The sequence below is a fragment of the Podarcis melisellensis genome (genome assembly GCF_964234715.1).
Source record: "Podarcis melisellensis genome assembly, chromosome: 11".
NCBI lineage: Eukaryota > Metazoa > Chordata > Lepidosauria > Squamata > Lacertidae > Podarcis > Podarcis melisellensis.
Window position 1 is genome coordinate 47,179,534 of NC_138543.1, and position 16,980 is coordinate 47,196,513.

Sequence of the window (16,980 nt, forward strand, 5' to 3'; positions counted from 1 at the left end):
TGGGGGGGGGGGTTTACCGTGCGGCGTGGTCTGAGTCTGGTCCTGGGTCAAGGGTATGGAGGTGTCCGTCAAGGGCAAAGCGGGGTCCAAGGCAAGGAGCCAGGCGTGGTCAGGAACTCTGGAAGAGCAGGACAGGGTGCTGGCAGGAACAGGTTTCCAACGACGTTGCTCCTGCAACCTGGGACTGGGCTGACTGGCCTTTATCTCCTCTGAGGCATAGGGCAGTCCCGGCCCACAGGTGACTCGCCTCTCCTGGCCTGGAGGTGAGCACTCCTCCTCTGAGAACTCAGTTCCCTCTGCCTCTCTGCCCTGAGCCTCTGCAGCTCCGGAGAGGTTGGAGGGTTACTGGACCCAGAGGCCACCTCACCTTCCCCTGAGAAGTGCCGGGAGAGGAGCACCTGCAGGCAATGGGTCCTCGATCACCTCCCGAGCCAGAGCGGATTCAGCTGGTGTCTGCTCCTGAGGATCCGGCACAGGTGAGGGCCCTGGAGGCGGGGACTCCTGTGCAGGCTGGGATTCCTCAGGTTCAGCCTCTGAATCGGATTCCCAGGCCATCACACCTGGAGAGCTGCTTCCAATCCGTGTGGACAATACTGAGCTAGATGGATCAATGGTGTGACTGACTGAGCTATTGTCCTCCTTGGGCTGGGTGGGCTTAGAACAGTGTACCTGTGCTGGGTTCTGGGATTTTGTGGTAACAAAGCTGTGTCTCTACCTGTAGAGGAAACACCATAAGCCTTCACTGATCTCTTCCTTCAGAAATCTCAGGTAAATGCTGCCTCTGTAAGTTCTCACCGCTCTGGAATATAGGACACCTGGGAATGTGCTCATACCAACTTTGGTCCATCCAGTTCAATATTTTTACTGATCAGGACCTTATGGATGCCAAACAGATGCTTTACCAGTGAACTACAGGACTTTTGGTTATCATCAAGTCCCCTCCGCACCACCGATGAGTCCAGGGCTGACCAGGCCTTCCCTGGCTGCTATTTATGGAATAAAAAGCATGCTCATTAATTTCATTCATGCAATTAACATCACATTTAGTATGGCCCTAAGTGTTAGGGTACAACGTGCACCACATAATCTGCTGTACAGTGTTTCCTTTAATGCTGAGTGATCTCTTCTCAAACTCTGCAGCTGGCCCTTCTGGCAAAAGCAGGCTCGGCAGTTTGTGAAGTTATTGGTTTCATATACCGGCTCGCCTCCTTTTTTCCTCCTTGGTGATAATCAGGAGAGGCAAGCTGTATGTAGCTCCAGCCTTGTGCTGTCAGTGTGCCCGTAACATTCTTATGGAAAGCGCAGCAGATTGTGCAGCTGTTTATTTCCAGCACCTGGGAAATGGAGCAAACTGCAATCATAAAGTCAGAAACAATACCTTTTCTCACAAGCCCAGCGATTAAATTTGTGGCTGGCAGGATGATGGATAGCGACAGAGAAATAGTTCTTCCTCCCTAACTTTACTTGTCACCCAAGACTATTTTTTTGGCAACTGAGGCAGAAAATGCAAATGGTGCTTCTTTGCAGAAATATAATTAAATGCCCCAAAATTTGCATCCCTTAAGAGTGTACCAGTTATGTCAACTGAGACCGAGCAAGTGTAGAAGGAAGCAGAAACCGCCCTGCAGCCATACTGGGCACTCTGGCTAAAATGGCTTACTTTACAGAGGACAGTTCTCTGTTTGAAGGGCTGCCCAGTCCTGTTTAAAGATAAAGAGTTGTAAGAAGGGAGAGCAAGGGTCTGGGAGTTGCCGATCAGCAGTTCACATCTAGGCAGCAGATACAATCTTTCCCACTAGGATGAGAATTCAATTATATTTAAAATACTTCTAAATGCACATCTGTACATATTAATTAGCAGTACACATGCACAAAGGAAAAGTAAGAGAGGGGGACACAAATGGAATCATGGGGCACTTTGGTTGTTTTCCTTTTCCTTTTTTGAAAATAAATATTCTTAGAGGTGAAAAGAGGACAGTGGCCCTGACTTTGCCAACTTTAAGTGCTGTCAAGTCCTTAAAGAGACTTAAGTATTTGCTTTCCCGTTGAAATCAGTGGGACTTAACTTTAGGTGCATTGGGCCCCCTCAAGAAACCCAGAAAGTCTTACTGAGGTTTCCAGACTGTTTTCAAAGGCAGCCCCACACCCAATGCACTGCAGTAGTCTACAGGTGATCAAAGCATTGCAAAACAAAGGCTGCTTCTTTCTATGAGGAGATGAATGGCTCATCCATCACTTGAGTATCTAGTAACAAGGCTGGATCTAGGACACAGGTGGGCAGCCTGGGGACTGCACATGGTCCCTGGCCTTGATATTTTATGATATGATATCGCATACAGCCATATCTCTACGGAGCAATGGATCCAAACTACAAGAAAGAAGATTCCACCTAAACATTAGGAAGAACTTCCTGACAGTAAGAGCTGTTTGACAGTGGAATTTGCTGCCAAGGAGTGTGGTGGAGTCTCCTTCTTTGGAGGTCTTTAAGCAGAGGCTTGACAACCATATGTCAGGAGTGCTCTGATGGTGTTTCCTGCTTGGCAGGGGGTTGGACTCGATGGCCCTTGTGGTCTCTTCCAACTCTATGATTCTATGATTCTATGATCTCAATAAATAAAAGTAAACAAACAAATGAGATTCTAATCTGAGATGGCTGTGATGTCATGGGGAGGCAGGATACAGAGGAGTGAAGGGAGGCACCAGTGGGGAACCCCCAGGGTGGTGGGACAATGATGAGCAGTCAGAGGGAGAAGAGGGAGCAAACTGTGGGGAGGAGATGTCAGAAGCAGAAGAGGTAACGGGGTTTAGTAAGAAAGGTGTGTGTGTGGCAGAGAGAAGCCAGGAACCAGAATTAGAAGTGGAAGTAGGAGAGGAGGGAGTTAACTTCACTGACGCAGTGTGATTTATTGCTGAGCTTCTCCTGACTCCCACCCCGGCACATGGTGAAAACTGAGCTGGGGCATGTATGTGTCTTTATTCTTGCCACCCTTGGCTCCTTGGGGAGGAAGGATGGGATATAAATTTGATAAATGAAATTATAATCTGATCGTTTAGATGCGTTAATGCAGGACACTTTTGTCTCTGGCTCCATCCATCACTGGCAAGCAGCCCCCAGATTGATTATCTCTGAAGGAATATGACCCTTGATTGCCCCCCATGATCTAGCTAGAAGCACCTCCTGACTGTGTCTTTGATAGAAGCCACTTTCCCATGGTGAGCTATACCCAAAGTGGTTATTATTGAAAAGCAAAACACAGAACATAATGGAACACTGCAACAAATAATCTATAGGCTTAAATGAGTAAGCCCACAGTAAAATGAAAGTTTACAGACCACAAGGTTTCAGCTGGTCTTACTGGGCCCCATGGAGACTCAGCTGCCTGTTTAAAATACAGTTCAGAGGAGAGGGGTCTTCTTACCAGCCTAGATGATTGACTATCAGCTCCTCCACCTCTCCTCAAGAGGAGACTGGCAGCAGCAAAAGGGAAATGCTGGACCAGACATTGATGGTGAGTCCACTTTCCCAGTAGCCTCCCAGAAGTTCCAGCTGCTTTTGAGCTGAAAATATGGGAATTAACTCCATGTTGCATGATGTAACTTGCATACTTCTTTCACTTCAAAAAAAAAAGCTTGGAAAATTAATCAGTGGTTGTTTTCGTTTCTCCTTTTCTTTCCCTTGCTGTTTTGGATTCTGCCAAGCTTGCCATGTCAATCAAACCTGCAACTTCTTCCTTTTTTAGTTTTATTATGTTCTGAGGTTCTTAATTTTTAATAAGAGGACAAGTTGTACAGAGTCATAACAACCTGTAAAAATGCAACGTGATGGTTGTTTCGTAAAGTCAAGGAAATGTCTGCAGTACAGTCTGCCCTGAAGTAGCAGGGTAAGTACGGTAAATGCTTGAGTAGGCAAATAATTAAAATGCTCATCCGTTCCATGCCAACTCTCACATTTCAGGCTGTAGAGATCCTGGAGGACAGTACAGTAGCTAATGAATACATCATAAGAACCGTACGCAGAGTCAACAGATGCCTCGGTGAAGTGGGAACGTGTCTGCACAAATTGTACAAACAACTTTGGTGAGCCGGGGAGATGGAGGTAGGGAATTGGCACACAAAAAGGGAAAGGATAGGTAGCTGCTAACACTGAATATATGGTAAGTGGTTTTTTCCTGCTTAACAGAGGGCAGAACAACTTAGCAAACAGATGTTTACAATCCCATGTGTGCAGGAATAGTTCAAATACAGGGTGCAGTATCTTCGAGTGCAATTCACCTTTTCTGTGCCTGCTGATTCTCCTCTGCAAACAAACCCCTGCATTACCCTCCAGATGGATTTGCTTCTGGTTTCAGAGAACAATGGGAAAGACAGTAATAACCTGGTGGAGCATTTAAGTGGGGGAAACCAGCCACAAGGGATAGGGGTGGGTACCCTGCCCCAGCCAAGGAAGACACATGCCTCATAGTTAAGTCTTTAGTGACAAAAAAGCACTTGCAGTGGTTCCAGACACACGCACACACAGGGGCCGCAACTCATAGGGATTGAGGTGACTTCAGCCCCCCTAAAATTGATGGGCAGCTTGTGTTGCCACTGCTACAATGCCTGCCAGTCCACTGGTGCCAGGCCTGCCAAGCTGCCGGCAGACCTGCTAGGCTGCCAATGCCAGTGTGCTTCAGGAAGCTGGTGTCAGAAATGTGCTTCCAGAAGTGTGGCCACAGTGGCTCACTGCGGTTGCAAGAGCTGGGAACGTGGTAGCTCCTCCTCTTCCTCCTGCCGTGGAGGGGAAGCAGCCCTTGGCTTGCGGTAGTGGTAGGAAGAGGAGGAGGAGCCGCCACCAGCCACAGGAGCCAAGCTGCCAGGCGATGCCCGGATGCCCCATGCAACAGCATCGTGTCCGAGCGTTGTGCCTGACACACACTTCTAGCCTCTAAGTGACACACACACACAGCTGGTCACAGTCTTCCCCACCATGCTGAGATATAGAATAAAGGTAAAGGGACCCCTGACCATTAGGTCCGAGTCTGGGGTTGTGGCGCTCATCTCGCTTTATTGGCCGAGGGAGCCAGCGTACAGCTTCCGGGTCATGTGGCCCGCATGACTAAACCGCTTCTGGCAAACCAAAGCAGTGCACGAAAACGCCATTTACCTTCCCGCCGGAGCTGTACCTATTTCTCTACTTGTACTTTGACGTGCTTTTGAACTGCTAGGTTGGCAGGAGCAGGGACTGAGCAACGGGAGCTCACCCCGTCGTGGGGATTCGAACCGCCGACCTTCTGATCGGCAAGTCCTAGGTTCTGTGGTTTAACCCACAGCACCACCCACATCCCAGAATATCTCCATTTAAATCATTGTCATTCTTTGTAAATTGGCATCTGCACATTTTAATGTGCTCTGCGACACAGTTTCCCACATTGCTTTACCAGATCATAAAGAGGCGTGATTTGCTAGATGCGCATTTTCTCCCTGCAGCTGGGCGACTTTTGCCAGGATGAAAACACGAAATGTTCTGCATGCTGGGAGAGTGGAACTGCCCCCAAGCCCAGCCTAGCCCAGCTCCCCCTGAAAAGAACTCCAGCTGAACTCTAGACAATCAGGGCAACAATAGCAGCTGGCATTTTGAAAGCTGTGTTATGCATTTTTATTACTTTAATGTGCTTAGGAAGAATTGAATTGCCCTTTTGCGTCTTAATGTCTTTATTCAAGGGTTGGGGTTGGGTTGGGTTGGGAGGGGGACTGTAGCATGTCAACAGACTAGTGGAAAAGTGATTTCCCTGTTTTTTTTATAGAAAACGGTCCAACATGGGCCTGGAACAGGAGAGTCTTGCCGACTGCTGTGACTCATCCTAGCCTAGGAATGGTTGATAAGATTGGAAGAAATGCAATTGTTGGTTTTTTAGATCTTAGAGTCATGCAAATATGGGTAAAAAAGGTGAAATTCGTGAGATGAAATCTAGGGGCAGGGAGGTAAAACTAGTTATGATTCAACATAAATGACATAAGAAACAGTTCACACATGGTGTTTTAACTGCTGTTGGTTCAGTGTATTTGGTTCATCTTGACATCTATCAGTGGTATGTTAGAATTGCTTCAGACGTCAAAAAGCTGCTATTTTTGTAAAAAAAAAAATCCACCTTTTGTTCTTACTTTACCTTCACACCAAATACGTCTTCCTGTAGGTGGTGTGCAAAATTTTGATTGCATGGTGAATGATTCAGGCAGCAAAAGGGTAATTAATAAGTCAGCTCAGCACTAATACACCATAATGTATTGGGGTTAGCACAGATCTTTTGGTCTACATCTGCTATCAGCCCCAGCTAGCATGGTGAATGGTTAAGGGTGATTGGAGTGATAGTTCATTACACTGGCTACCCCAGCCATAAAGGGTATGGAAAATTATATGTGTTATATCCTTGCTAAAAGGGTAAACTATCGCACAGGTACACTCCAACTTAGATTTGCAATGAAGTGCAATATTTATATGAGAATACAGCCCCAAAGAGTGAACATCAGAAATCCTGCTAACCCACCTAGAGCCAAGATGGAAGTTCCTTTTTGTTCACAGATTAACTTCTTTGTCCAAAAGTGGGGGCTTGAGCAGGGGCTCACCGCCTTACTCACCTTTTTCACTGATGGCACTATGTGTTTTGGGGCAGAGGTGGCCGTGTCACCACACCCCTCAGAAACTCTTGCCAGTTGCTAGGCAACTTTTTTTGTTTTAACCCAAGTGAAGTTTGCTCCACAATGTCAGGTTATGCTTTCTCCTCTGTCTAGTTGCCAAAATTCCCACCCACCTTTCTGCGTGAAACAAAAGGTGGAAAAATCAAGAGACACTCGCAAAAGACAGTATTGTATTTTCACATCGTTGGGAGCTTCTGGTGAAGGGTGGATAATAAATAATGTAATGTAATGGTTCTATGTATTCTCTCCTCTCTCTCTCTCTCTCTCTCTCTCTCTCTCTCTCTCTCTCCTTTCTCAGGCTGGATACTTCCAGCTGCCTGATGGAGATTACTTCATTGAACCGGTGAAGAAATATCAGTCAGGAGAAGGCCCTTATGCCCATATAGTCTACAAGGCAAATCTCTTTCAGAAAGCTTTGCGGAAACGACGAAGCACCTGTTTGAAGAAGGAACAGACTTGTGGAGTGAATGGTACACATTCAAATCTTTTTATTTTAATGCCTTTTCATTCAGTAACCCAACCCCAAATATCTCATCTGGAGATAAACCTGTCCCCATGGCTGTTTCATGAAGCATCCGGCAAAAATACTCTAAAAATCTGGACTATTTTGAAACCAGTCATAGTTTCCCTCAGAGAATCCTGGCAACAGTTGTGAGGAGTCAGAGTTCAGTTTTATGCGATTTTGACAGTTAAGGAGGTTTTAGATTAGTTAATGTAGATCAGGACTGGGGACCCTGTGGCCTTCCTGATGGAGGGACTCCAGTTCCCATCAGCCCCTGCCCAGAATGGCCAGTGTTCAGAAATTATGGAAGTTGTCGTCCCATCCCTTACATAGATATAAAATGCACCAGAAGTGATATGAGGAGTGCCTGAAAGAAAGTCACCAAGTACAACAGGTTTCTTCCTATGGTTTTGTCCCATATTCTGTGGTATAGTGGGGCAAATGGACTAGAGACTAGGAACATCAGGGTAATTAAAAGTCTGTGGGAAGTGAGTGAGATGATAGTAAGCCTTTGGTGCTTGCTTGTAACAGATTAGCATATGAAAAGTCAGAGAATGTGGGGGGAAATTATGCAAGGCTAGATACTTCTTTCCTTTTCTTTGATGAGGTCCCCACTTCACACTAGCCCTTTAAAAGAAAACACTTCATTGCAATGCTGTTCACATTTCTAATTCAAAGTGAAAGGTTGCTTTTTAACTGGCTGAAAATCTTTCGTTAAAGCTCAGTATTTTCTAAAAGTTGTTCCTATTGTGTCAGAACTAAGGGCTGTTGAGTTCAATGGAGTTTACTCCCAGGAAACTATGCACAGGGTTGCAGCCATGCTGATCCTAATAAACTATTAAGCTACTTACTGCTGCTCTTTGGTGTGCATGTATAGGGCTTGGCTACGGGAGCTGTCACAATAAGATCCTGCACTTCAAAGCATGCAATACCCCTGGATTGTAGGCCAAACAGGACCACAGTTAGATTGGCCCTCAGGGTCCCCTCCTGCCCATGAGCTCATTGGTGGGGAACAGCAGAAGGGGAAGGGCTTTGATGCCCTGCAAAGCATAGGTGACTTAAGGCCAGCCAGTGTTTCTCAGCCTGACCTACCTCACAAGGTTGTTGTGAGGATCAAATGGGAAGAAGGAAAACCAAGTACACCATTTTGAGCGCCTTGGAATAAAGGTGGGATATAAATGAAAAAGGTGGGACGTGGGTGGCGCTGTGGGTTAAACCACAGAGCCTAGGACTTGACGATCAGAAGGTTGGCAGTTCGAATCCCCACGATGGGGTCCCACTGCTCGGTCCCTGCTCCTGCCAACCTAGCAGTTCGAAAGCACATCAAAGTGCAAGTAGATAAATAGGTACCGCTCCAGCGGGAAGGTAAACGGCGTTTCCGTGCGTTGCTCTGCCAGAAGCAGCTTAGTCCTGCTGGCCACATGACCCAGAAGCTGTACGCTGGCTCCCTCGGCCAATAAAGCGAGATGAGCGCCGCAACCCCAGAATCGGTCACGACTGGACCTAATGGTCAGGGATCCCTTTACCTTTACCCAATAAATGAAAAATAAATAAAGGCAGCTCTTACCTTTGTAAGAGGATCAAATGTGTTCCTTGAAAATATGTAAGAAGCTCTGATGCATCTTGCAGTTGCATATATACCATTTTCAAGGTGCCATCACATTTTGAAGTTTGAGGATTTTGGATAGTCACTTGCAGCTGAGGTGCATATTGAACTTCTGTTTTCTGTTGGGGTTCTTTTTTTTGCAAGGTTACTGAGTCCTCCCTCCCCACCTTTGCACAACCTGAACAAGTAAAGGGTACCGTATTTCAGAGCTGTCGTTGCTTGATAAACTCTGCGGCACTTTGTGACACACACATGGAGTTACTGAAATCCCGTGAGTCTGGGATTGTGTGTCTGTGCATATGTCAAGGGGGTGTTGTGTGATTGTATGTGGTTCTGGCCCCACCCAACAATGCCTTCTACTGTAGTAATGGCTGTCAGCAGTCCCAAAAAGGTTCCCCAACCCTGCATGAGACCATTGTGGGCTATGCTGTTTGTGCTCTGGATAAATATCAACAGAATCGTAATCACCTGCTTGTGGGGTTCCAGACATTCTGAATTAAAACTCAGGGAATTCCAAGCATACTGAATTAGCATGCCTGATGTGCCCCAAATCCTCTCCCTGGAAATGATTTAAGAAAGGGGTAGGTCTGTATGCAAGCTAAAGGAAAAAACAGGAGGTGATCATGCATGAGAGGATATTCTTTCTTTTTCTAAAATAACTGGAGATAAACAACAACAACAAGCATGCATAAGGCAATGTCTGGAACACTAGGTTTTTCTGTGCAGAATGGGCTCGGCAGCTCATGAACCATTGACTTTTTATGTCCTTTTGCTCACATTCTGAAAAGTTCATCTTGCATTTCCTGAGATAATTATCTAGTTTTCGTGGTTACTGGGGCATGCTTTGAATGGACATTTTCGGAATTGCTAAAGCATAGGAAATGAGATTCACAAAAAGTCACCTAAATTATTATATTTTTTTAAAAAAAAAACCAAAACTCCCGTGTGACTTCATTAGAATATGCTAGGCTGTGGTTTGCTTTCTCCCCTGCTCATGAGAAATTGAGTCAGTTACTTGAAAGCTAAATGCCCAAGTGGTACAAATATGCCTACGGATTAAGAAATATTGAATTGGGTTAAATGTGTGCTCCACACAGCAATCTCTCTCTTTTTAGATAGGGTCCCCATAGAGTGAGCCAGACTGAGACTACAATGGCTGTGTGAATGTGGAGTGTGTGCACCAGCCTTTCCCTTCTGCACCAGAAATTGTCCCTGAAGGGAGCTGTAAATGCCACCTTGAGCTCCTTGGAGAAAAAGCTGAGATACCTCAGTTGGTTAGAACATGATGCTGACAACGTCAAGGTTGCAGGTTTGATCCCCGTAAGGGACAGTTGCATATTCCTGCACTGCAGGGGGCTGGACTTGATGATCCCCAGGGTCCCTTCCAACTCTCTGAGATTCCATGAGATAAGTACAACAAATCAAGAGTAATTAAATAGTATAATTCCAAGTATACCCATGGGTCCCAAAAGTTTGGCGACCCCTGTTAAACCAGACTTTAAGTAGGACATGTGGCCACCCTCTGTCACTCTATCAAAGGAAGACAGAGCAGAAGGATCGAAGAGGCATCCCAATTGCTTCCCATAATAAGGATGGCAGAAGCATTCCTGCAGTCATCTGTGGCACCATCCATGGTGTGGTGTGTTTTTGGAGAGTTTGGAGCTCTGTTCCAGCATATTTGTGGTATGGTTTAAGCTAGGCAGCGGTTCTCAACCTGTGGGTCCCCAGATGTTGTTGGACTACAACTCCCATCATCCCTGAGCTCTGGCCTTGCTAGCTAGGGGTGATGGGAGTTGTAGTTCAACAACATCTGGGGACCCACAGGTTGAGAAAGGCTGAGCTAGAGGCTCTTCTGTTTTCTGTCCCCCTCCCATCCTACCATGCTTGAATTCATAGCACAAAACTCAGCCACAACCTTAAAAACTTGGCTGGGGAAAGTAGAAGAGTGGTATGCACAGTTCAACACACTAGATATTGTCTGTGCTGTTAGGCTATTATCCTCCTGTATTTGAGGTCATTTATTCAACGGCAGGCACTTTGTCATTGAAGAAGGGAAAATCACAAAGCTCCAGTCACCCTTGTGTGCGAAAATGAGTAGTTTACACAAACTATTAGAAAAGAAGTTATTATCATCGAGAAGGATTCTTCATGTGTTAAGTGGGCTGATTCATATTGGTGTGATTCAAACCTAAAAGGTAAAGGTAAAGGTACCCCTGCCCGTACGGGCCAGTCTTGACAGACTCTAGGGTTGTGCGCTCATCTCACTCTAGAGGCTGGGAGCCAGCGCTGTCCGCAGACACTTCCGGGTCACGTGGCCAGCGTGACGAAGCTGCTCCGGTGAACCGGCACCAGAGCAGCACATGGAACGCCGTTTACTTTCCCGCTATAAAGTGGTACCTATTTATCTACTTGCACTTAAGGGTGCTTTCGAACTGCTAGGTGGGCAGGAGCTGGGACCGAACGACGGGAGCTCACCCCGCCGCGGGGATTCGAACCACCGACCATGTGATTGGCAGGTCCTAGGCGCTGAGGTCTTACCAACAGCGCCACCTGTGTCCCTGATTCAAACCTAGCCTCCATCAAAAATGAGTTGTCTACACAAATTACTACTAGGCCTACACAATGTAGGAAGAGCAACAACATGCCCTTTGCCGAGTGCTTAGGTAAGGCAAAGTGTCAAAATTCTGGGTTTTCTGGTTCATTCCATATTATGGTGTCTATAACCATTATGCAATTTCTTTTTTAATGGGGAAATGAATGAAGAGTTCAGGTATAGAGCTGGAAGCCAGCAGAAGTTATATTTGTGGTTTGTTTGTTTTTGTTAATGATGGGGATGTGTAAAATCGAACAATGAAACTTGTGAATCTCAGGCCTCTTAAATGTCCCAGATTACCTATCTATTGAATTCATTACACAAATGAATTCAAAGGCAGAAAATTCACCAGCATCACTTGCAGGTTAAAATTTTTCTCCATCCTCACCCTCTGCCCCTGCACAGTCCTCTCTTGTCTCTTCACTCAGTATACAGTAGGTTGCTCAACCTTGAAATTCAAATCTCCTGGTTTCTTGGTGAGACGGAAGGCTTGGAGTGCACAGACTCCATGATCCCCACTTAATGGCTCAGCAGTCTGCTGGTGAGTTAAGGTGGGAGATAGCTCTTAATCTGCATGCAGGCACTGCGTTCACACTTGAGTGGTTCATGCCCTATGCATTTACACAGTTCAGAAAGTGCTTAGCTTTCCAGGGTGTACCTCATTGATGGAGTGGGGGTGTCTGAGATGATCTCAGGGTCCAGGTAGGATCACATGACCTTTACCTCCCTGCTTCCTTCCTCGGTCTTGAGCACCTCAATGTCAGGAATGTGGCCTCCCAGAGCACAGGGGATGAGTTAGACTCAGAGATTGAACTAAGTGAACTAAGAGATTGAACTGTAGATGAAAACTGGCTGACAGAATTGAGAGAGGGCAGCTCGACCCTCCTTCCTGGGGAAGACTCTATTAGCTCTCAAGAAGAGGAGGAGTTGGAAGGCAGCCGGAGCATTGCTAGGCAACCAGCAGATAAGCAGAGATCTGGGTCTGTGTCAAGTCAGTGGGGAGTAGGGGGGAGGTCAGCCTCTCAGTCCCCATTCTAGGTGTTTGGATAAAATCAGAGGGGGGCGGAAGGGCAAGAGGGGAAAAGCAGGAGTCTGGTGTCCTTCCTGCTGTGGGAAAGGCAAAACTTCAGACAGACCAACAGGCATTTATGCGAGCAGGTGAGAAGCCAGGCTCTGGATGTGTCTTTTTGTAAATAAACATGCGTAAAATTGTCGGAGAGTCATTAATTCTTATTGAGGCAGGCTTAGCTTGCCTGCCAGAGATCATTACACTCAAGTGGCACAGTAGAGAAGGAGTGCAGCTCTAGGACATTTCCCCCTCCCCCCACAAGCAAGAGCAATGATGTCATCGGCTGGATTGAGGCTGTCGGGTGTAATTGTGAGAAATAAGCAAGGAGGGCTGTCAGAGAATGGGGAAAACAATCAAGCCACAATCCTCCTCCTTAATAGAGGTTCCTGTTCCATGTCTGCCGTTTAAATGGTTACACTGCTCTGCAAGATGGTTTGGAATTGTAATGGAAAGGCAAAGGTTGTGCTTTGGTTCAGGGGTGTAGCATGGGGGAGTGCCAGAGGAGCCATGAGACCAGGTGCAGATTTTTGAGGGGGCGCTCCTCTCCCGGGCCTTGAAGGAACCAAAGTCTGTGGAGATGAGCTCTGGGCTGGGCTCATATGCTTAGCTATTACGCCACCACATATCTTAAACCAGGTTTGAAACAGATTTAAATTTGTAGTGCAGATACTTCACGGCCTCTCACAAATGAGGACAACAGTTCACACACCCTACTATCCTAGGCGTAGGGGGCTCAGAGAACCCACTGCAAATCCTGCCTCCCATTTATGAAACACTTTCTTGTTATTTTCCTCCTTGTACGTGATCTAATAAAAACCCCTCATCATCCAAGTTGTCCTGAAATTGGCACTGGGCCAAATCTGCAGCAGACAGGACACGCAATTCTTTTTTCAAATCATTTCCACCCTCCCCTAGCTAAGACTCCCCAGCTCCTTTGGGTCAGATTCCTTCTGAATTAGTCATGGACAAAATTAGTGAAGGACAGCTGTTTCACCCTAATTGCCTGGGGGAATGGAAGTTTTGTCACTCACTGTAGTTGGGTTACACTTCCTTCTTTTTTTAAAAAAATTCTCTTGCCAAGATAAACATTAAAAATGGCAAACTGGTCTGCCGAGTCTCACTTGGAAGGAAAAGAGATGGTCATCATCTGTAAGGAGGATAATCAGTAACTGTATATCTTTATCCCAGTCCAAATTCTCAGGATTGTTTACAGAAACCTTTTCACTCAACAGGAATGGGGTCAAGTCCCAGAGCTCTACAACTAGTGGTGAAGTGATCTGGGGTCAAAGACATTTGACTGTTTCTGCAGCAGGGTCCCTGCAGGGCCCCTATCTCCACTGTCTTAGAGTTGCTCAATCAGCATGAAAGGGAAAACATGCTTAGCCGAAGCTAAACATGTTGGAAAACTGAAACACATTTACATTTCAAGCGAATGGTGGGAAAGTTCTGTTATGTACAATGGAGTGTCATGGGAACTTCATGGAAAACACAACTTAGTCACTCCAAAGTAATATATTTGCCCATATATTTGTAGCTCTTGCTGAAAGGGATCACATGCAGAAGAGCCAGTGTGGTGTAGTGGTTAAGAGTGGTGGACTCGTAATCTGGTGAACTGGGTTCGATTCCCTGCTCCTCCACATGCAACTGCTGGGTGACCTTGGACCAGTCACACTTCCCTGAAGTCTCTCAGCCCCACTCACCTCACAGAGTGTTTGTTGTGGGGGAGGAAGGGAAAGGAGAATGTTAGCAGCTTTGAGACTCCTTAGGGTAGTGATAAAGCGGGATATCAAATCCAAACTCTTCTTCTTAATTGTACAATCTATCCCTTATTATCACATGATTGTACAATGATAAGGTTATTGTATCGTATCATCTTATAAGGGGCATGGGGGTGACTATCAGGCAGAATGCCATTCACTTTGGCGCCTGGTCCCTGGAAGGTTGCCCAGAAGGGAACCTGGTCCTCAGGCTGAAATAGGTTCCCCTCTCCTGCCCTAGAGTATCAATACATCAACATCCATATTTCTTAAATTTCTGATAGCTGAAGCACATTGTTAGGGGAGGTCATCCTATGTGCTTCTGCAGGAGCTTCTGTGCTCAGAGCAGCGTCGGGGTTGAGCAATTGGCCGCACACTGAAGTGAGCCAGCGGCTGAGAACCAGAAGCTGGGGGGACAAGTCAGCAGCCGAGCACTCAAAGGGCCAAGGCAGGAGCAAGGAACAAGCCAGAGATAAAGGATGAACCAAGAGAAAGTGTTCAGGAGTAAGCCAGGAGTCCAAAAACTCTTTAGGAAAAGGTGCTAGGCATGTTGTCATTTAGTCATGTCCGGCTCTTCATGACCCCATGGACCAGAGCATGCCAGGCACTCCTGTCTTCCACTGCCTCCCGCAGTTTGGTCAAACTCATGCTGGTAGCTTCGAGAACACTATCCAACCATCTCGTCCTCAGTCGTCCCCTTCTCCTTGTGCCCTCCATCTTTCCCAGCATCAGGGTTGTTTCCAGGGAGTCTTCTCTCATGAGGTGGCCAAAGTATTGGAGCCTCAGCTTCAGGATCTGTCCTTCCAGTGAGCACTCAGGGCTGATTTCCTTCAGAATGGATAGGTTTGATCTCTTTGCAATCTTCCCAGCATCAGGGTCTTTTCCAGGGAGTCTTCTCTTCTCATGAGTTGGCCAAAGTATTGAAGCCTCAGCTGCAGGATCTGTCCTTCCAGTGAGCACTCAGGGCTGATTTCCTTCAGAGTGGATAGGTTTGATCTTCTTGTAGTCCATGGGACTCTCAAGAGTCTCCTCCAGCACCATAATTCAAAAGCATCAATTCTTCGGCAATCAGCCTTCTTTATGGTCCAGCTCTCACCTCCATACATCACTACTGGGATGGGGGATCCCAAAACCAGTGGGCATGCTATGCTGGCTTTTTCAGGTAGCATGGATGTGTGGGATGTGGTGATGTCTTATTTGAATGTTTGGTATGTGTAATGGTTCATTTCAGGCATAGAAACACATTGTATGAGTCTGTTACCATGATGCTGTTCCCTCTGCACATGTTCAATCTATCCAAATCATGTCTGCAACGAGCTAAGGAACCCAAAGGTTTTTCTCCCCCACTCTAGGCAGTGGGAGAAGGTGTTGTGCGAGTTGTTAAAAAGGAACCTGATTACAAGTCTCTGGGAAATTAAGAGTGTACAGCTCGCAATATTTTCTACTCCATTCAGTCATCACCACCTTCATTATCACATTGTGAGAAGAAAGCAGGATGTTCCTTGAAATTAAGAAGATCATAGCATGTTGGAAATTAGGAGTGCCGGCATTTGGGATGCATTTTCATCATTGCTGTTTTCTTTGCAAGATTACGAATTTGATTAGCTGTGCAGAAGCTCTGTCATCTTCATGAAAATTGTTACAATAAGCATATGAGCTCCCTATACAATTTCAGCTTTCGCTGGAACAATATTGAAACGACTTTAATTATTCTTCCTTGCAAGTATTATCTTTCCCCGCCATTTCTCCCTTACTGTTTGAAAGTCAGAAAAATGACAAAAGAAAAGTGTCTGTATAAGACAGCGTTCTGTGGTGTGGGTGTGGGTGTGGGTGTTGTTGTTGTTTTTGCAAAGCCCACACACTTAAGACAGCCAGATGTGACAGACACTGCTTGTTACTCCTGTTGCAGTGAGTGAAAGATTTGCCACAAACTCCTGTCACATCCACACCATACATCCAAACCACTCTTATACCACTTTAACCACCCTGGAGAATGCTGGGAAATGTAGTTTGTTCAAGGTGCTGGGAACTGTGGACTTGTGACGTCAGAACCCTTAACAAACTTCAGTTCCCAGCATTCTTTGGGGGAAGCCATGACTCTTAAAGTGGTATAAGAGTGCTTTCAAAGAAACATAGAGTTGGAAGGGACCCCCAAAGATTTTGTAGTCCAATCACCTGCAATGCAGGAATCTCAAGCAGATGGATTTGATATCCCGCTTTATCACTACCCGAAGGAGTCTCAAAGCAGCCAACATTCTCCTTTCCCTTCCTCCCCCACAACAAACATTCTGTGAGGTGAGTGGGACTGAGAGACTTCAAAGAAGTATGACTAGCCAAAGGTCACCCAGCAGCTGTATGTGGAGGAGTGGAGACGCGAACCTGGTTCACCAGATTACGAGTCCACTGCTCTTAACCACTACACCACAAGTGCCATCCAACCTCTGCTTAAAAACCTCCAAGGAAGGAGAACCCACAACCTCCTGAGGAAGCCCGTTCCATTGTCTAACAGCTCTTACTGACAGAAAGTTTTTCCTGAATCCATTGGTTCAGGTCATAGCCTCTGGAGTAGGAGAAAACAAGCTTGCTCCATCTTCCATGAGACAACCCTTGAGATATTTGAAGATAGCTATCTTATCTCCTCTTGGTGTCTTCTTTTCCAGGCTAAACATACCCACCTCCCTCAACTGTTCCTCTTAAGGCTTGGTTTCCAGACCCTTGATCATTTTGGTTGCCCTCCTCTGCACACATTCCAGCTTGTCAATGTCCTCAGATTTCTCT

The 16,980-nt window shown here is 46.2% G+C and overlaps 1 protein-coding gene across 1 annotated transcript in view; it reads left to right on the forward strand.

The window, feature by feature from the left end:
• ADAMTS12 (ADAM metallopeptidase with thrombospondin type 1 motif 12) overlaps positions 1–16,980 on the forward strand; it is a 113,834-nt gene that overhangs the window by 25,572 nt on the left and 71,282 nt on the right. The window contains exon 3 of the mRNA XM_081929550.1: positions 6,974–7,145. Coding sequence (XP_081785676.1) covers positions 6,974–7,145 — 172 coding nt within the window. The remainder of the gene's footprint in view (positions 1–6,973; positions 7,146–16,980) is intronic.